Source organism: Sceloporus occidentalis, unplaced genomic scaffold, assembly GCF_023333645.1.
Source record: "Sceloporus occidentalis isolate IW3139 unplaced genomic scaffold, rSceOcc1.0.p SCAF_120, whole genome shotgun sequence".
In the NCBI taxonomy this organism is placed as follows: Eukaryota; Metazoa; Chordata; class Lepidosauria; order Squamata; family Phrynosomatidae; genus Sceloporus; species Sceloporus occidentalis.
This window is the reverse complement of record NW_028317100.1, coordinates 2,629,349-2,648,686: the sequence shown is the minus strand read 5'-3', so window position 1 is coordinate 2,648,686 and position 19,338 is coordinate 2,629,349. Positions and strand designations below refer to the sequence as shown.

At 45.8% G+C, this 19,338-nt stretch overlaps 1 protein-coding gene across 1 annotated transcript; it reads left to right on the top strand.

The window, feature by feature from the left end:
• Positions 1–1,572: 1,572 nt before the first annotated feature.
• Positions 1,573–16,657, top strand: SLC75A1 (solute carrier family 75 member 1). Its single transcript, XM_089498456.1, has 12 exons — positions 1,573–1,731; positions 2,077–2,173; positions 3,593–3,696; positions 5,046–5,204; positions 6,227–6,415; positions 8,349–8,457; positions 10,391–10,502; positions 12,803–12,911; positions 13,839–13,929; positions 15,356–15,403; positions 16,258–16,347; positions 16,551–16,657. Exons 1-12 carry the CDS (start codon positions 1,573–1,575, stop codon positions 16,655–16,657), a joined length of 1,374 nt encoding a protein of 457 aa, XP_089354582.1.
• The last annotated feature ends 2,681 nt before the right edge of the window (positions 16,658–19,338 follow it).

The following is a 19,338-nucleotide window of genomic DNA, read 5'->3' as shown; positions in this document are numbered from 1 at the left end:
GGGATGTCAGGATGGCGGCTGAGCCTGATGGGAGTGGCGGTAGTGGGGATGTCAGGAAGCAAGCTGAGCCTGATAGGAGTGGCGGTAGTGGGGGTGTCAGGACTGCTTCTGAGCCTGATGGGAGTGGCGGTAGTGGGGATGTCAGGACGGCGACTGAGCCTGATGGGAGTGGCGGTAGTGGGGATGTCATGGCGGTCGCTGAGCCTGATGGGAGTGGCGGTAGTGGGGATGTCATGGCGGTCGCTGAGCCTGATGGGAGTGGCGGTAGTGAGGATGTTCGCGTTCGCTCTCCCCCCTGAAAGCCCCGCACGGAGGAAAAACAAGCGGGACCCTCGAGAGTCCGTGACGCGGGAGGCGGGGCTTCGGAAGGATGAGCCCCGCCCACAGTGGTGAGACGCTCTGCAGGAAGAGAAGCTGGGTAAGGGGAAGCGCAGAGACCCCAACAGTGTGGGGGGACAGAAATACACAAGCTGGCAGACGGCGGTATCTGTGCGGGAAGAGGCCGGGTGCTGGATGCACCACAAAGGAGGATGGGGGGCGGGTAAGAGAGAGGAAGAGGAGGAGGAGGAGGAGGGCTGGGAGAGGAGAGGAGGGGGCAGGTAAAGGTAATAGGGAGGCATGGAGAGCTCTGAAACATTCTAGGTGTGAAGAGAGCAGACATTGGGAGTCCATGTGCTCAGCTGATGGAGCTGCAGTGCATTCTGGGAGTGTGCCAGGGGTTAACCACTGGTAGAGTGTAAGCTCTTCTGATCAGGGTCTGGAGGTTGTTGTCGTGTCTGTACGTCATGCCGTATATTCTATGTAATAATGTATGGAGCAGGGCTGACGCGCTCATCGCTCCGGCGCTCCTAATATAGAGAGAGGAGGCTCTCGCACCACATAGAGTGACAGCCACTGCTGTATTTACGCTTTGCTGTCACTGTTGTCATTATTCTTAAAATTGGTTCACAGAATAATAAAGACCTTGTCGAGGGAGCTTACAATCTATAGGGCTGAGTATTATTGAGATTCGTTCTTTTAGGAAGCAGGAATAGCGGCACCCCCAGAAAGTTAGTAGTCGGCAGTCACGTTCCGGTGGCCGCTTGGCTCCTGGTTTCACTAGCCGCGTCTCCTCCATAGTGAGTGCTGCGTGTCTTGATCCGTCTCCCTGCTGGAGCCGTTACATCGCTTCCACGTTCGCTTAACTCACCGCCGTTTGCTGAAAGTTGTCGTGAATGCGCGGGGGGGGTGATGAGCGATATACTCGGTATAACGGAGGAGATGTAAGTGCAGCCGTACGAACAGAATGTCGCAGTCTAACACTATAGAGTGTCAGAGTCTTAGACGTAATGTAGGAGTAGTAGATAAACGGAACTTCCTCCCAGTAGAAGTGGTGGAGGGAAGTTAAACACGCAGGGAATGATGTCTCTGGCTGCGGACGGGTTCAGTAACAGGGTTTGCACGGGGTGGATGTGACACGGCCGAGCGCTTCGTGTTGCTTAATGTCTGTGAGTCAGCACTGGTTTTATTGTGTTTGGAGGAACGAGGAAGCTCGGCAGTCGGCTGTCGGCTCTTCTGTGAACGGAGGGAAGGATGATGGAGTCCAGAGCCGTGAAGACCCAGGAGCCCCGGGGCCCGTCGTCCGGCAGAGTCATCACTGTGGTGTTCCTCGCTCTCCTCATCGACCTCCTAGGATTCACGCTGATCCTGCCGCTCTTCCCCTCCATACTGGATCATTACAGCACGTCTGGGGTGAGTGCGCCTCAAAGAAACGTCCCCAGCCTCTGGGCACCCGGCATGCAGGGGGTTAAATTATAAACTCCCTCTCCCATCATGATCAGCCGTCCTGTGACTGAGCGCGATGGCCGTGGCTGCCGGTTGCGGGGCTGACTGGTGACGGCAGGAAATTGTGAGCCAATGGCCTTATTAACGAGTCACAGGGAACGCTTTCCCCTCATCAATAATAATCACAAGAATAAATTCTGCCAAAAATTTAGCCGCCCCCCGCTGTTTAGCCGCCCCCGCTGTTTAGCCGCCCCCCGCTGTTTAGCCGCCCCCCGCTGTTTAAACGCCCTGACTGTTTTCTGGTGGCTTTAGGATCAGCTTTACGGGACGTTCCAGCGTGCCGTGGATTGGTTTGCGACGCTGGTCGGGGTTCCCCCGGAGAGGAGATATAACAGCGTGCTGTTCGGAGGTAAGATTAGCCGGTTGCCTCTGCGGGGGCCGGGCGCGGGGCCGCCATGTTCTGCCGTGCGCCACCAGCAAGGGGCAAGGAAGAGGCTTTAATCTACATAATGCGACTACATAAGGCGGCATTTATACGACCCATCGCCGCGCCGCAACCCACATATACGACCCATCGCCGCACCGCAACCCACATCTACGACCCATCGCCGCACCGCAACCCACAACTACACCCCATTCCACCCGCTTATATGAGCAACGATTCTTCCCAGGGTACTGTTTTTATAAGGGGGACATTATAGCAGCTCTGATCTCTGCCACCTAAAATCTTTTCTGTTTAGCCCAGGATGTAACTCAATTTTTTAAGGGAAACTCCCAGCTTTCTTTCTTTTTTCCTTTTTTTAAACATTTTGTGTAACATTTGTACTGTGAGTTTGTGTAAAATACAATGTTTGTGACAGCTGTGAATGCGTTTACGTTATCTTGGCACAAACTACTAGACAAAACAAAGGAGGTCTCAGTCTTAATTACCAAGAGGGACCATCTGACTCATAAAAGTCAGAGAAGGGGAGGACTTCATTATCCTACACAGGACTTGATTAGCATCGCCATAAAGCAAGTGCTAAGTGTGGTACGTAACCAAAATATGACCGGATCGCCTACAAAGGTCCTGTAGTACCAGCTTCTTTGACCCTTTGCGTGCCCTGAAGATAAAACGTGGCAGGACAACCTTATTGGAAAAGCACTGTGGCACTTTACTGCTGCTGAAAAATCCACACTCCTGAGATCAAAAGCCTATGGTGCTCCGTAAGTGTCTGGCCGAGTGTTGTGGGAGTGGTAGTTTGCAGCAGCGTGTGTCGTCGTCTATGCGTTATTATATGAAAAGCAAACAGAGGAAGCAGGAGAGAGAATCGCTCCGGGGAATACGCGGGGATTTCGCGAAGCTCAATGAGGAAGAATGTTGTGTGACAGCATGCCGCCGCGACACGGAGAGAGCCTTGGAACCGTCATCATTTATTGTTTTTTATGGTGCCATCATATTCCGCAGCACTGTACAAAGGGTAAATGACCTGAATGGCATTTCCTATGGAAAATTCAATGTAAAAATACATTTAAATACCAGCTAAAGCAAAAAAGGTCTTATTGGAATGGAATTCTGCGAGCGCCGGGTCTGTTAACCAATGACGTTTTGCACGGGCCGGAGATTGTTATTTGTCACAGGTAACGGGGGGGGTTAATATTCGGTGATCACCAATGTTAGCTAAAGTAATCTCTTTAAACTAAAAGTCAGTGACCTCCGGCCTTTCCAGGACTAAACCTTGTGCTATCCTCTGCTCAGAGTGATGGGTGTTGTAGTGGTAAGAGGGACGTGTGTGGCACCTGTAACCTGTATGCAGCCATAACCCCCTTTAAATGTCGTCATTTTCAGGTCTTATCGGCTCCGTCTTCTCGCTCCTGCAGTTCCTCTGCTCCCCGCTCACCGGCGCCGCTTCGGATTACGTCGGGAGAAGGAAAGCTTTGCTGATAACCGCGGTTCGTATTGTTTACTTTTCACCGTTACAAACTATACGCATAATGTGAATGTGCCGGGAACCATGAATTTATTATACATCTCCAGAGTGTTACTAGTTAACTGTGTTGTGACTTGTGTGGCGTAAAAGTGTCACATTGAGAAGGTGTGCAGTGTTCATGTGTGGCGTGTGCCCTCTTTCCCATGGTCCTTCTAGGGATTATCCACTAAACGGTGAGTTACGGTCAGATTTAATGCTTATGATGGCTGCATCGTCCCTTTGCGTTTCAATGCTCTCCCTTTGCAAACATGTTCCCGGGGATTGTCATCAGAGTCCCGTGGGGTATCTTGGTCTGGGGTGGCAGGTCCAGGGTGGTGGCAGCCTCTCTGCCATATAACAGGGAGCCAGTAGCCCTTTCGGGAGATCAGGCCCCCTGTAGCGCTGCCATTCGATGGACGTGTTAAAGGAGATGAGGACAGTAACGCTATGAGGGACTGTTCCGAGTCAACGGTCTATGTAGCTGATTCCGTCCCGGCACTCTGTATTCTTTAAAGGTGGGGTGCTGGGATATGATGTCATTATATGGTACGTTTAGCTGCAGTATCTGTTGTTTCGGCCGCGCTCAGGAGATGCCTTTTTTTGACCTCGTCTTCCTTTTCGGTTTGAGGAAGGAAGGAAGACTCAGGCAGAGGTTTTCGCAGGTTTTGAAATCAGCATAATGCGTTTAAGATAACGGTGACCAAATATTCTAGTGTTTCCTAATCGAGTTACCGTGAAAGCAGTCTGGGTTTGGGGTGGAAACAGAAAAATAATCGCAATGAGAGCAGTTTATGGATTTTCTGTAAGCACTGCTTGCCATCATTGGCTGGTGTCTGGACAGGAGCAGAAATAGTAAAAAAAAAACCCCCAAAAAAACAGTTTCCGTGTAACCATCTCATGTTGTATGTAGTATACCAGAAAGAATAAAACATACATGAAGCGTTATAGTGACGGTAGCTAATGAGGTCCAGCGGGACCCGAATCCTTCCACGGATTTCTCAAGGATTGGTTTAAGTTCTATAGAAGTGGGCTAAGTGTTATTGTGAAAACGTGGTAGACCTTTTTTTTTTTTTTTTTTTAAAGTTCCAGAAATTAAGATGTTAGTAAATTGGGATTCTAGACTGCAGAATTGTTATAGTATAGTATATACATAGAGAGAGAGAGTTACTGTTATAGTATATATATATATATAGAGAGAGAGTCACTGTTATAGTATATAAGTGTGTGTGTGTGTGTGTATATATATATATATATATATATATATATATATAATATATATACAGTGTTATAGTATGTATTAAACATCTCTGTTAATGTCTTCCTCCCTGACAGGTGGGTCTAATTGCCTCCTACGCCTTATGGGCCATGTCAAGAAGTTTTGGGGTATTTCTCCTGTCCCGCGTGGTGGGAGGTTTGAGTAAAGGGAACGTCAGTCTGTGCACCGCTATCATTGCAGATCTACCCGACCTTAAAAGCCGCAGTAAAGGAATGGTAAGTGGCCATCGCTGCTGATCCGCCATCACTGCTGAAATATATATATAATATATATATATATATCGCATTATACAGGTTAAGCAATGGCTTAAATAAAGGTTCCTCTTCAGCAAAAGACCGTGTTTTAACAGAAATGTGTATATGTGGAAAGCACATTCAGTCTTTAGCATTATTTCATCATCGAACCAGATGCTGAGTTCCTCTAAACCTTGGATTGTAGAACCTGTGTGCTTTCTTGGGGATGGTGCTATCATCACCCTGCTTTTAAAGTCGCTGTATCTGTAGGTCTGTCCTCCCTCTCCAACTGGGGAGACGGCTGATGGGGTTTTAAAAGTAATGTTTACTCTGATTCTGCGCCCTACAGGGTGGGCTTTAAACACAAAAGCAGCCTTTTTCTTAGCACAAACACCTTGATTTGGTTGTATATGATGTCATGTGATCCCTTAAGTTGGATATTTAACACCTGACATCATACATCAGAATTTGTGTTTTTATTTCCTTTGCCACGAGCGCAGTAGAATTTAAAGGATGATACCGGAATAACGAATGATCCGCCCATAACGCAGGGAGGGTAAAAAAAATAAAACAATCATCATCCCGATTTTATGTCCATTTAGAGGACGAAACAACCACAAGGATGCCTTAAGCACGCTGCGTCTGGAAATACATTATTCGCGCCACCTAGAATCCAACGCTTAAACGTCCCCCTTCCCTCTGCTCATTAAACGTCCCCCTTCCCTCTGCTCATTAAACGTCCCCCTTCCCTCTGCTCATTAAACGTCCCCCTTCCCTCTGCTCATTAAACGTCCCCCTTCCCTCTGCTCATTAAACGTCCCCCTTCCCTCTGCTCATTATATGTTCTGCATATAGTTAATATTTGGCAGAACTCGCTCCTTTCGGCTCCGATGTACTTGCCGGGTCTGCTGTTCCTGTTTGATTTTATCTGACTTAAAATGAGCGAATGACCCTCGAAGAAACACATCGACCTTCAATAAAATAATTTCTTTACCCCCCATCAGGCGATGATCGGAGTCGCTTTCTCGCTGGGATTCACCATTGGCCCGATGATCGGCGCTTATTTTGCGGTGAACGCAGCCGCGGGGGAGCTGTTCTACGTCCGTCCCGCCATACTCGCCCTTATCCTCTCGGTTGCCGACTTGATGTTCATCTTCTTGCTTCTTCCGGAAACTCTTCCCAAGGAGAACAGGGTAAGTTAAGAGAGTTTAAATGCCTTGCTCTACCTCTTACCTCCTATAGGCTTATTAAACATGTACGTTAACCGTCTTTAAACTTTGAAGACAGGGATTATAGTCATGTGTGTCATAGTGTGTTTGTGTTATACATGTGCCTGGTGAATTAGAATAGGGGTAACTGTAAAGTAGGGGTTTCCTTGTCCTGGATATTAAGTAAAATAGCCCATAAAGCTGCTGGGTCACAACAAGGGAAGGGAATCCATGTGTGGCAGCGGGTTCACTGATACAACCCCATAGCCCAAGGTTTCTGTGGCCCCATGCGGGACACTGGACCCAAACCGCTGTAACAGCAGGGGCCACGTCATAGCAAAGGCTGGAGCCATGCTTACAAGCAGAGGTAAAGCGCTGCCCTGCAGTATGTGTGAATCGTACATTACATGGGCTGGTCGGCAATGCGTGAAAATGATGCGTGTTGTGGAAGACCGCGGTAGCCGTAGTAAAAAGTTACACAAGATTGATTTCCTTGGAATGTTTAAACGGAGGGCTGTTGAATGTTACGCCATTAGCAGCTGGGACTGACATACTGCCCATGTCACCTAAACGCAGAGAGCTCCTTCTCTGAACTCCCCCTGCCTCAGTTCCCACTCCAAGAAGATATATATATATATATTTTAGAGACATCCCGCAGCATTTGTCAGGACAATTAGTGTGTGTTTCTTCTTCAATGAGCCCCAACTAGGGATATGACACAAAGCGAGCCACTTTTTGATTGTATCTCGAAATATAACAAAAATAGATTTGTAAGAAGAGGGTTTTGTCTTCTAAAAGATGCTTCAGTTCAGGAGATAATGATCGTTGGCTGAAATATTCACCAAGAAATAACGTATCCCCTCGTTATTTCAGATGAGCGTCACCGTGGGGCACTAATATCTGATCACTAATAACCTGTTTAGAAAGACGTTACAGTTAGTGCTGCCATGCAAGAGGTTATTATCGATTATTGTTTTATATAGCGCCATCTTATTCCACAGCGCTGTACAATGGGGTTATGAAAAAAATATTTCACAGCCCATTTATGTGATGGAGATAAAAAACTAAACCAAACATGTGGGTCATGTGTAAAGTTTGGTGGTCCCTCCATCTCTGTAGTGTAAGCCGCCTCGCTCATGCTGGGGAGTGTGCGCTTGGGTTTGCCGCATTCTTCTCACTCAGGGATAAAAGTCCATCCGTGATTTATTTCATGTTCTAAAACTGTTTCCACCGGCACTCCCCGTGGATGGAATCCCAGCCATGGGATCAATGCAGGGTGTATACACGTAAATTAACCCTCCTTCCCAGAGAATTAACCTTTTACTCACCTGCATGGCTTAGCAGTCGCATACCTTTAGGGAGGTTTATCTAAATATTATCTATGCTTTATACCCTAAAATGAGGATAATAGATAGGAAGCCAGGACCAAACGCTGAACAGAAGGTCAGCTGTGACAATTTCTGTATTTATCAATCATTTTTAGAACTATTCACTTAGTTTTCCACAATATGCACACATTTTACTCTTTTATGGATTCTTGCACTAGTTCTAAAATAAGTTGCTGATATAATATACAATATCGAAGTTGCTAAAAAAAACATAAAATCGAGGTTGCTAATATACAATATAATATTGAAGTTGCTGATATACCATAATATATAATATTGAAGTTTCTGATATAACATATAATATTGAAGTTGCTCATATAATATATATTATATTGAAGTTGCTCCATATAATATATATAATATTGAAGTTGCTCATATAATATATATAATATATACAATATCGAAGTTGCTGATATAAGCACTGTGATGTGACCAGATAAGGTGATGTTGCAGCATGCTGGGAAATGTGATGGTTTTTGCGCGATTCCTGTCCTGTTAGTGTAAATGCTCCGATCTCTCCATGTCTACAGGTGTCCTCCGTGATGGCCGGATTTCAGGAAGCTTCGGATCTACTCAGTCCTATCGCGTTGTTTAAATTCTCTGCTGTAACAAGAAGACGTGACTCTCCTTCCAATGAAAGTATGTTTTGGGTGTTTTTTGTTACATGTAATTTAATAGCTGTCTATGGGAGTTGTAGTTCAGCTCTTGGTCATTCTCCTCCACACCTTCTACCTGAGAAGAACCTTGGGATCTCTCTTAAACACACCGGCTTGCCCAACAATACATGTTCCCCGAACCATTACAGCAGTAGAATAGACTAAAGAGCATATCTGGGATCAGTTGTGCCCCAGACCAAAGTGCCCAAATCTTCAAGACTGAAGAACCATTCGGGTAAGTGTAGCTAGAGTATTTACGGGAGAGGTTAAAATACGGCCTTGGATTAAGCCTATGGTTTGACACTAGGTTTCTTCAGCCATGTGGCCAACATATTGCTGAGTTTCTAGAATTGTAAATGCGCTTGTGTAGACAGCTCCTTGCATGTCTGCGTTAAGCACGAGCCAAGAGCGTACACAGGTCCTCATCTTTCCAAACGTCTACTAGTTCCCAAGACAGAAGACCAGGGAAGGGTTTTGTCCCCACTGTCTTCTGCTCCTCTTTTCAGCTCCCCTAGGTCTATGTAAAAAGAAGGCTATGTGTCAGATACCGTTCGTGTTTTTATCATGCGGTTAGTTTGCATCCATGTAATATGAGAGGTACTTCCTATAAGCCTTTACTGGCCTTTGAAATGTGGGCAATGAGCGGCTTCCCAACGTGATGAGATTTATATAACCTCTTTGTTTCTATTTAGAAAATTCTGACAAAGTCTGGTAAAATAACTATTTTCGAATTTCCTTGCGGGGCTGTGGAAAAGTTTAATTTCTTTCGGCAGCTGCCAGGGGGCGCTATAATCATGTGACTCAAGCATGGTTAATATCCGCTTGGGTGGAAAAAAGTCATTAGGATGAGGTGATGAACACAATAAAATACATGTTATTATAAGAAAGCTCCTATACTGCTACAATCTGGGGAGACTAAAGCCGTCCCAGCGCGTTGCACCGTTATCAGCGTCGGGCCAACAGGACGTATCAAACTCAAGGCTTCTTATTGGCTGCTCCTCCATATCAGATGATACCTGTGGGATTGGTGGATTCCATATTTGAAGAGTCTGTAGGCCACCCCAGTGTTAGATCTTTAGGGACCCTAAGGTAAAACATTTATCGGGCCCCATCTTTAACTCAAGTAATAAAAAGGGTAATTAGTATGTCGGATGTTGGGCGTGCGGGTAGTGGCTGTGTATGTCGGGTGTTGGGCACGCGGTGAGTGGCGGTGTATGTCAGGTGTTGGGCACACGGGGAGTGGCTGTGTATGTCGGGTGTTGGGCGCTGGGAGTGGCGGTGTATGTCGGGTGTTGGGCGCTGGGAGTGGCAGTGTATGTCGGGTGTTGGGCGCTGGGAGTGGCGATGTATGTCGGGTGTTGGGCGCGCGGGGAGTGGCGGTGTATGTCGGGTGTTGGGCGCGCGGGGAGCGGCGGTGTATGTCGGGTGTTGGGCGCTGGGAGCAGCGGTGTATGTCGGGTGTTGGGCGCTGGGAGTGGCAGTGTATGTCGGGTGTTGGGCGCTGGGAGTGGCGATGTATGTCGGGTGTTGGGCGCGCGGGGAGTGGCGGTGTATGTCGGGTGTTGGGCGCGCGGGGAGCGGCGGTGTATGTCGGGTGTTGGGCGCTGGGAGCAGCGGTGTATGTCGGGTGTTGGGCGCTGGGAGTGGCAGTGTATGTCGGGTGTTGGGCGCTGGGAGTGGCGGTGTATGTCGGGTGTTGGGCGCTGGGAGTGGCGGTGTATGTCGGGTGTTGGGCGCGCGGGGAGTGGCGGTGTATGTCGGGTGTTGGGCGCGCGGGGAGTGGCGGTGTATGTCGGGTGTTGGGCGCTGGGAGTGGTGTATGTTGGGTGTTGGGTGTGCGGGGAGCGGTGTATTTCATATGTCAGATGTAATTATTGTGTACATGTCCAGCTCATTGTTTTTCTGTCGCCGGGTAGGCTTGCAGAACCTCCGAGTCCTGGGTCTGGTGTATTTTCTGTACCTCTTTCTGTTCTCCGGACTGGAGTACACACTCAGTTTTTTGACCCACCAACGCTTCCAGTTTAATAGGTAAGATCCAGCGTGTGTCACCTCCATTCCTCGTGTGTCGATGCTGCGCATGCCTGCTCTGTTTGTTTAGTATGTGATTATTATTGTTTTATATAGTGCCGTCATATTCCGTAGCGCTGTACAATGGGTAAACAGGACGTAAACAGGGGAAACGTGCCAGAAACACACGCAGGGCCGGCTGTCTATAAGGTTCCGTTCCTCGAGGACTTTGTGTTGCGTGAAGGTCCTGATCAGTATTATACATTATACAGGGGAGGGGTCATTTTACTTGGGGAGCTGATAAACGCAGCGACGTCTGAGCTCTGAATAAACTCCGTGTCCGTGACACAGATCGCCTGCGTTCTCTCGGACATCGCGCGTTCTCATGGGGCGTTTGGGTTTTGATGTATCGCAGACCGTGATCTCGGACCGATACTCGGCTCCGTTGGAATGAATGTCTGGATGTGATTTGTAAGGGAAGCGCAGGAAACGTGTGATCCGAGCGTGGAATATACAGCCCTACGGACTGCAGATCGCCCTCAGCACACTAAAAAAACACTTCAGAGACCGGCATCGATTTCACAGCTGGCTAACTTAATGTTATCATTGAATGTACAGGTTCCGGGGCCCGAAAAGGGCATTTGGCAGGAGAGCAGCGATGGAGAACTAACCCAAAATGAATTCATTCAAAATGACGTAAAAATATAGGAGCACAGAAAGGATCCAGCCTGTGGGAGTGTAGATTCTTGTTAGTCTAGGCCAGGGGTAGGCAATCTTTGGCTCTCCAGATGTTGTGAACTACATTTCCCTTGATGCTTTGCCAGCATTATGACTGTAAGAGCATTATGGGAGATGTAGTCCACAACATCAGGAGAGCCGAAGATTGCCTACCCCTGGTCTAGGCAAAAGCAGGACAGGGAATCCCCTCTCACCCCTGCATAACATTCACTGTATTGGGAATTAATGCACTGTTGTGTGCGCTGCCTGTCGGCGGCTGGATCCGCGCGTTATAGGTACGGGGGCCCCTATAGAGTAACACCCGGGAAGCTGTAGGGGCCGGACGCCTTCCATCGCGGTCTGTGTATAAGTCCGGTCTCGGGTGAACCCCCTGTACCCTGCGGTAGAATATCCTGATGAACGACCATAATTCTACATAGATTCAAATGCCGTCTTTTGCGTGTTTTATAGAAAATAAGGTGGAAAGCTGCCTTCCGGCCGTTACGTGTTTCAGGAATGTACGTTGGGCTGCAGGACCGGCCAACGTCAGGCGCTCTTTCTTGTTAGGAAGCTTGGGGTACGGATCTAAGTTTCAGATGCAAAAGAGCTTTGAGTTTGGGAGCGGAACCCGTTACAGGCTTTCCTCCTTGGTGGGCGAGAGTATGGTTTCAGTCAGTAGGAGGGGTGTTTATCTCATGGCAGTGAGTGGGATGTAATATTGAGCAGCACTCGGCTTCGGCATGTGATAGACACGCCGTAACCTCACAGGAATTTCATTCTGAAAGCACATTTAGGCTGGGTGCACTGGGCTGAGCACACTGTCGGTTTGTTAAAGGAACATCCCTGCTTCGTGTTAGGTCTGTGCTGGAGTTTGTATTTCACTGCATGCAAATCGGTGCAGGCATTCTTTAGTTATAAGCCTTAGAACGTAGAACTCGTGTAACTCCGCCCCCAGCAGTCTCATGTAACCCCGCCCCCAGCAGTCTCTCATGTAACCCCGCCCCCAGCCGTCTCTCATTTAACCCCGCCCCCAGTCGTGTCTCATTTAACCCCGCCCCCAGCAGTCTCTCATGTAACCCCGCCCCCAGCAGTCTCTACTGGAAGCGGCAAGCGTACCTCAGTATGCTTCCTGCAGAACTCGCCAAATAGGTCAATTGAAATCAATGGGAGCAGCAGCAGCCAATCACATATGTGCTATCTGAATGCTGGTATTTTGCTAGCATACATATGATTGGCTGTTCTACTGAGCATGTGCACTCGGTTTATAAAGTTCCCTGGCTTTTATAAAAATAAGTCTTAATGCTTCTTAGTTATTGTCGGCTTTAAATTGTTAAATATTTTCCCGTATTGTAACAGCGCTACGGAATGTGCTGGCGATATATAAGTATATGTCACGTGTTACCTGTAACGGGACGGGAGAGGAACCGGCTCCAGTCTCCGCATTCTTGTTAAATAACACGTTTGTATGACGTGTTTTACCTCCCGTGTAGTTACCGTCATCCTCCATGGGATCAGCCCGTACGGAGTGTCCGCTGAGTGTGCGCTCCCGATGCTCCCGGCTGTGAGACTCGCCTGTAACCTGTGTTTTGCATTATCTTTGGCAGCATGCAGCAAGGGAAGATGTTCTTCTTCATCGGAATCACGATGGCTTTAATCCAAGGAGGCTACGCTCGCAGAATCAAACCAGGGAATGAAATTGCAGCCGTGAAACGGGTACCAAACGTGTGGGCCGGGGAGCCATCTGCATTAACCCTTTGATGTGCCACCAGCTGAGGATTCGGTGCAGCACTGAGGTCCACTCACTAAAGGGAGAGCTGACTTCACTATACATTATGAACGACCAACCCTAGTGAGCTTCTGCTGCCGAAAGTGCGTGGCCGACCCTGTATAATGTATAGTTGGATCCTTGAGGGCTCCTCAGTCTTCACACCCATTGAATTAAACATTATGCAGGGCCAGCTAAGCTTTTCTTGGAGGAGAGACCTGCCTGTGTTGGCCGTTCATAAGGAATAGTTAAGTCTTGTGCAGACTGTCCTGCCAGCCCTAGCTTTAGCGAATAAAGCCCTTTTAGCGCACACAACGGTTAAACACAGAAGGCTGTGAGCATTGAAACGATTCATTAGAACGAGCGGTGAATGTATCAGATCTGCTAAAAGTAAGAAGAGAGAGAGAAAGAGAGTCATATAGAGGAAAGAATATTTTTACCTGGATGTAAGCTTTTATTCTCCCCGAAATGTATTTATCTTAAAACAAATGTGCAGAATATAAATAAAATATAACAACAAACTGGGTTTTGGTTTCCAAAGGGCATCCGAATATTAGATTATGGCATCAAATCAGGCCGGTGAGGAGTTTATGTGAAATGACATCTAGAGAAGGGTGTGTGTAGAGATGACAAAAGCGGAGCTCACGTAGCGATGCCACTTTAATGCCATGACAACCACACAAAACGAAGCTGGATGTAACATGTAATGCCCTGTCCGCAGAATAACCTATATGCATGTATTTCTTTGTCTGAAGGGGGTCATGTTCTATATTTATCTATATGTTTCTCTGTATATTGCGATTGGTTATTTGTAAGCGCACCCTGCTAATCTGCACAAATACCCCCGATCTAATCAAACATGTCCGTCTCTGCAGGCCATGGTCCTGTTGATCCCGGCTTTCGTGCTGATTGGGTGGGCAGACGGGATGGTCCTGCTGGGACTTGGCGTCCTGCTCTATTCTTTCGGTGAGTTTGTTTTTTTTATCAGCCCGGACGTATCGTATTCGTGGAAAAGATTCTCACAATCCATCCGATTTGTATTGTAGTAAGAGAGAAATGTTTGGGGTGTCCCATATAATGGGCCCATATACGTTCGGTCATTAATAAATAGTATTGTGGGCAGTAATGGGGGCTCCTGGACCCCTAATGTTAGATAAAAAGGAATTAGTCCCTAGCACTCCTATTAATGATTAAAAAAGTACCAAATCATTGATATAGAATGTGTACATTTAATAGAATAAATCCGATCTCACTTCGGTTTTTTTGGCTCATTTATTTTACTGTCAAGTTTTTTGGGGTCAGGGGCTGAGTATTCACTAAAATGACCACAAGCCAGCCGTGGGTGTAAGTTAGTAGCCAGCTCGGGAAAGTGAGGTTCCTGCGTTTTACTTGCTGGCCGGTTCAGGGAGAGAGAAAAGTGTTTGTGTGAAGCCAGGCGGAAGATTTCCAAGATGATAATGACCTGAATGTTTTGTTTCATCATCCCTTAATACATTTCCTATAATGGAGGCTCATTAATATTCATTCTGATATCCCCCGTCTGACTCGCGTTCCTTCTATTACACACATCAATTTATTTAATTTTTAAGAATATAATTTATTTATCTGAAGGTTTTCGCAGCGCAAATATCTGCATTAATAAAGAACCTGATTATAAATGAAATATTCGCAGTTCTATGGCTGAATGCTAAAATTTCCCCAATTTGCAAGACATCTTAAAAAGTACATTTTACAGACTTCAGAAAGGTCATAGTTTGAGTATAACTAGGATGATGGGGGTTGTAATCTGGGATGATGGGGGTTGTAATCCGGGATGATGGGAGTTGTGGGTATCTGAATATACACAAGGCAATCACTCCTATTAAAGCTGATAACCTGGGAGTTCGTAAACTCCTTTTTTCTGCTAAAAGGCTGGATTATGCGTGTGTGTTTCTGCTGAGCTTTTGTGTAACTATGACCTCGTAATTAACGTCTGCCTCCCTGATTTCTGGGCCTCCTGTCATAGCAATTGTTTTGCTGACAGCGACTAGGGTTTGGAAGAGGGCCACGTTACGCCCAGCACGGCTAATTTAAAACACATGCCGAGGCGGCCTTCCCAATTGTAATTTCACGGCTCTTTGTGAAATCCTTGACTTGTCTTCATCTGATGAGATCGTGTTTAACGCAATCATATCTGGGAGCGAATAGGACGATAATATATACAATATCGCATGCTTTTGTTACATTTTTACCTGAACGTGTCTGTGAAAATGGTGTTCTCTGAACTATATAATTGTTATATACAGCTTCCTTGTACAGCGCTCCAGAATCTGTTGGCGCTATATAAACTAAGATAATAATGACATCATTGGGGTAATGGAGAATAATATGACTCGATTTCCATCTGTTTCAGCTGCAGCTATCGTTGTGCCCTGTTTATCCTCGCTGGTGTCGGCATACGGTATGTACAAAGCGTTCGCTTCTTTTTATTGTTTTTAAATATTTCATTACAATATTTTTGGGCTTCAAAAATACATTTTTACTGCATTGGTCACTGGAAGATTCTTTGGAAGTAGCGAGACTTATTCTCCTAAAAAGAAATACATTTTTGGGAGGAGTGGGGGGGGGGCACAGTTGCCCCGGAATACCTTCTGTAGGGCCGTAGAACCCTGTGATAAACGCACATCCAGCGAACATTCTGAGCTTCTAGCAAAGAGGGACTGTCAATCATATGTGCACTTCCGCCGGGGCTTCTATGAATGAGCACCAGAGGGTAATGTGATACCGGCGCTCCGTCATAGAAGCTCCGGCAGAAGTGGCGGCAGCAGCGGAGGTTGTCTGCGTGCATCGCACAGATCTCCACCGGCTGCCCCACTAGACGCCAAGGAATCTGAAGCACGGGGGACATGTCTTAGTAGGAGATAACCATCGTCTTATATCCGGGGCCATTTTTCAGCATTTGCTCTGGAAAAAAAACCCCTGTCTTATAATCGAGCAAATATAGTAATATCATGAACTTTTGTCTTGTGGATTTATCATGTACCGTTATTTAGCCCAAGAGAAATGGAGTATTTTATTGCGGGTGATAAAGATGTAGCGTTACATGAGCTCTGGAGACTCAGGAGGTCTCTTCAGATCTTCTTCTCTGTTGCCCCAACAAAAACTATGAATTTCGACTAAAGACTGATTTTTTTTTTTGTTTAGCGTTAATTCATTAGCCGTGGCTTGCACTGTACCCCCCGGCTTTATTATTATATTTTATAAAGGATCAGATGGCTCCACGGGCTGCACCGTCCTCATTACGTATATTTATAGGTTCCGCCAGTCAGAAGGGGACCGTGATGGGAATCCTCCGCAGCCTTGGAGCTCTGGCCAGAGCCGTAGGACCGATCCTGTCTGCAACATGTAAGTATGGCCTGTGTGTGTGTGTATATGTATGATATATATATATAGAGAGAGAGATATGGTGTGTGTGTATATATATATATATATATATATATATATATATATAATATATGACATATTTAGTGTGTGTGTGTGTATGAGGCTCCGGCAGGTGGTTTGGCTGCTCAGGACGGCAGATTAAACATATTCTATTTCCCTTTCAGTGTACTGGCTGGCTGGGGCGGAATTATGCTTTAGCATGTGTGCGGTTTGTTTCCTCATCCCTGTACTTTGCCTGCGAAGAGTAAAAGAACAGGCGAAAACGGAATGAGAGAACTTACAAAGTATACCCCGAGCAGAACCATGTTTGGTGATAATTATTTGGTACTGCAGCTCTTCGCTGGCTTTTAACAGAATTTTTATTTTGTAGTTGAAGACCAAAGCATTAATTCACGTTGTAACGCCGCTCATTCCATGTTTTTTTGTGAGCAGGGCAGGGGTATAACTGGAAACTCCATCAGCGTCCTTTAGTGAGGTTCTTTTAGAAGACGGCGATCTTGTGTTCCGTGCCTTTTATTTAATACTTTCTGGTTTAGGGCTGTCTCGCTGCCTGTAGGGGGCGACATCTCTTAACGGCCAGCGAGTTGGGGCATTTCTGTAAACACGTCGTCTTATCTCTCCTAGTGTGAGATAGTTTTCGTTTGGGGTGAAAAATCATTAAATGCTGCTTCTGTTACTTGAAGAAAAAAACAAACTATTTTATACTGTAACTAATTGCGGTGTTTTTATTGTATGTGTATTTTATTACAAGGCTCCAAATTCTACTTTTTATATAAAGAAAAGGTTTTAGGAATCCTCTCTGGCTTTATTACAGCTTTGCACTGATGTCACCGAGTTCGGCCCTTTATAGCGTCAGCCGCTGATTTCTCACCGGTCTTACTGCAGATTTACCAAACTGCTTCAGGATCTCAGAGTTATATAGAACAATCACTTGTTTGCTGTTAAACATAGAAAGAAAAAGATAAACACTCCTAAAAAAAAATTATTTTATCTTAAACTGACTGCAAATTGACAGCAATTCTGTTGATAGAAACAGAGAAATTGACAGCAACAGCCTATTGGCTTTAATGGTGATTGCGCCAGAATTCCGGTTTAAATATAAAACATTTCTATCGCATTAAAGTGACGGCAGCTGGGACTGTGGTTATTGTAACATGCGTTCCTGTGTGTCTATTCTGTTTCTGTAATAGGGTCGGTTTCACTTGATTATTTCTTCTTTGAAACGCTGCATGTGACCTCCGGATAATATTTAGTTATCCTTGTCCTATGGGTGCGGGCTGCTACCAATCATTTGTAGCGAGGTCCGATTTTGATTGTAAGCTCCAGGGAGCAGTGCTCTCCACTAGAGTCTGTCCAAATATTTTTGTCCTGTACCATGGATGGAAAAATCTTGTTACATAACCAACTGAAAGAAACAAGCACTCCATTTATATTGCAAATGATATTGTATTTACGAACTTAAATGGAAATATGGTAATTTAAAAGTATAACTTAAGAGAACTGCAGGTTTTTTTTGTATGATGCCGCAGATACCAAAGCATTGGGGGGTTTCGGTTCACACCCCTTATAGTCAACCTCTAGCCTTACACTGTGTAGTTTTTTCTATATGCCTTTTTTTATACAAACTGTTACTTTTTCGTGTTGCCCAGATAGAAAGGATTTTCTACTTGTTCTTAATAAAGTTTTACTTTAGCTACACACAGCTGTCTGTCGTCATTGGCCGTGTTCTTGCGTTGACGATGCTGCGATCCGGGTATCCATTATGGTGATTTGGAGGGGTCGGCTGATACATAGTTTGAGGACATTCACGCAGCTCTATGAAGATTAATGCCAGTTTCGCATCCTACTAACCACTGAAGGTGAATTACCAAGTCATCTTCCAGAGACCTGGATCCAAATCACATCCGGGTCCATAATTCTATCAGGATGGGCTTTCTTAGCCAAAAGAAAGTTTCCTGCTTTCATCAAACATCCCACTTACTTTGAAAACACAAAACAATTATTTCACATTATTCACCAGCTATATTTTGGAGCCGCTGCTCTAGTCGCAAGGAGACATAGGCAGCTTAAAGTACGTTGTTGCCACAGCCGCAAATAATCGCACACATTCCACCGGGAAAAAACATCTTCATCACTTAATCCCTGCAGTAGATGACCAGATGAAAAAACACCCAGCCAGCCTTCTTTTTAAACTCTAAACGTAGCTTACATAGAAAAAAAACACACCTGCGTAGGAGATGAAGACGACTCAGGTTCCAAAAAATTGTAAAGGGAACTGCATGTTACATGTGAAATAAAATAAAGCATTGGGCAAATTCTTGACTATCTGGGGCAAAAACAGCTTCTTTAAAAAACAGATGAAGTACCAGCCTGGACATCTGCTAGAATCATCTGAAGCTAGAAGTAAAGTTTAACGAGTACAGGGTAATCTACGGTATCCCAGCCGAAAAGTGTTTCAACGGGAAAACCTCTGGAAAAACCAGATGGCCGGGATCTGGCATGTTATCCAGTTAAGCAACGCATCCCACAAATTCAAACAATCGTATGGATCGAGGGAAACAGTCTAAACCCCCCTTCACACTTCAGAATAGTAATGCAGAACCAACAAACGTAAAATCCTATTTCTTCCGATTAGTTACCGCAACCCATTCATTTGATAGGATTCAGACCCAAACAGGATGATTAAAGTCCATGTCCAGCAGAATCTGCAACATAATAATCCTGTTAGTGGACACATATGTAGGAACTGGCTACTGGCATCCTTACAGTGATATGAGTTTTATTGCCACTTACTTGGCGTTATATACACACTAATATATTATATATAGCTACAAGGCGGTTTATTACAATGAAAATGGGGTATCCTACATGTGCAGAAGGTATCGTTTTTTTCACATAGTACATTGCGCATTTATTAAGAAAGCAGAGTCATGAGTATGATACAAAAGTTCA

Coding starts and splice junctions, on each gene's coding strand:
- SLC75A1 (XM_089498456.1), top strand. CDS start 1,573: ATGATGGAGTCCAGAGCCGTGAAGACCCAGGAGCCCCGGGGCCCGTCG. Junction 6,416..8,348: donor CTCTTCCCAAGGAGAACAGG/GTAAGTTAAGAG, acceptor CCATGTCTACAG/GTGTCCTCCGTGATGGCCGG. Junction 13,930..15,355: donor CGTCCTGCTCTATTCTTTCG/GTGAGTTTGTTT, acceptor CATCTGTTTCAG/CTGCAGCTATCGTTGTGCCC.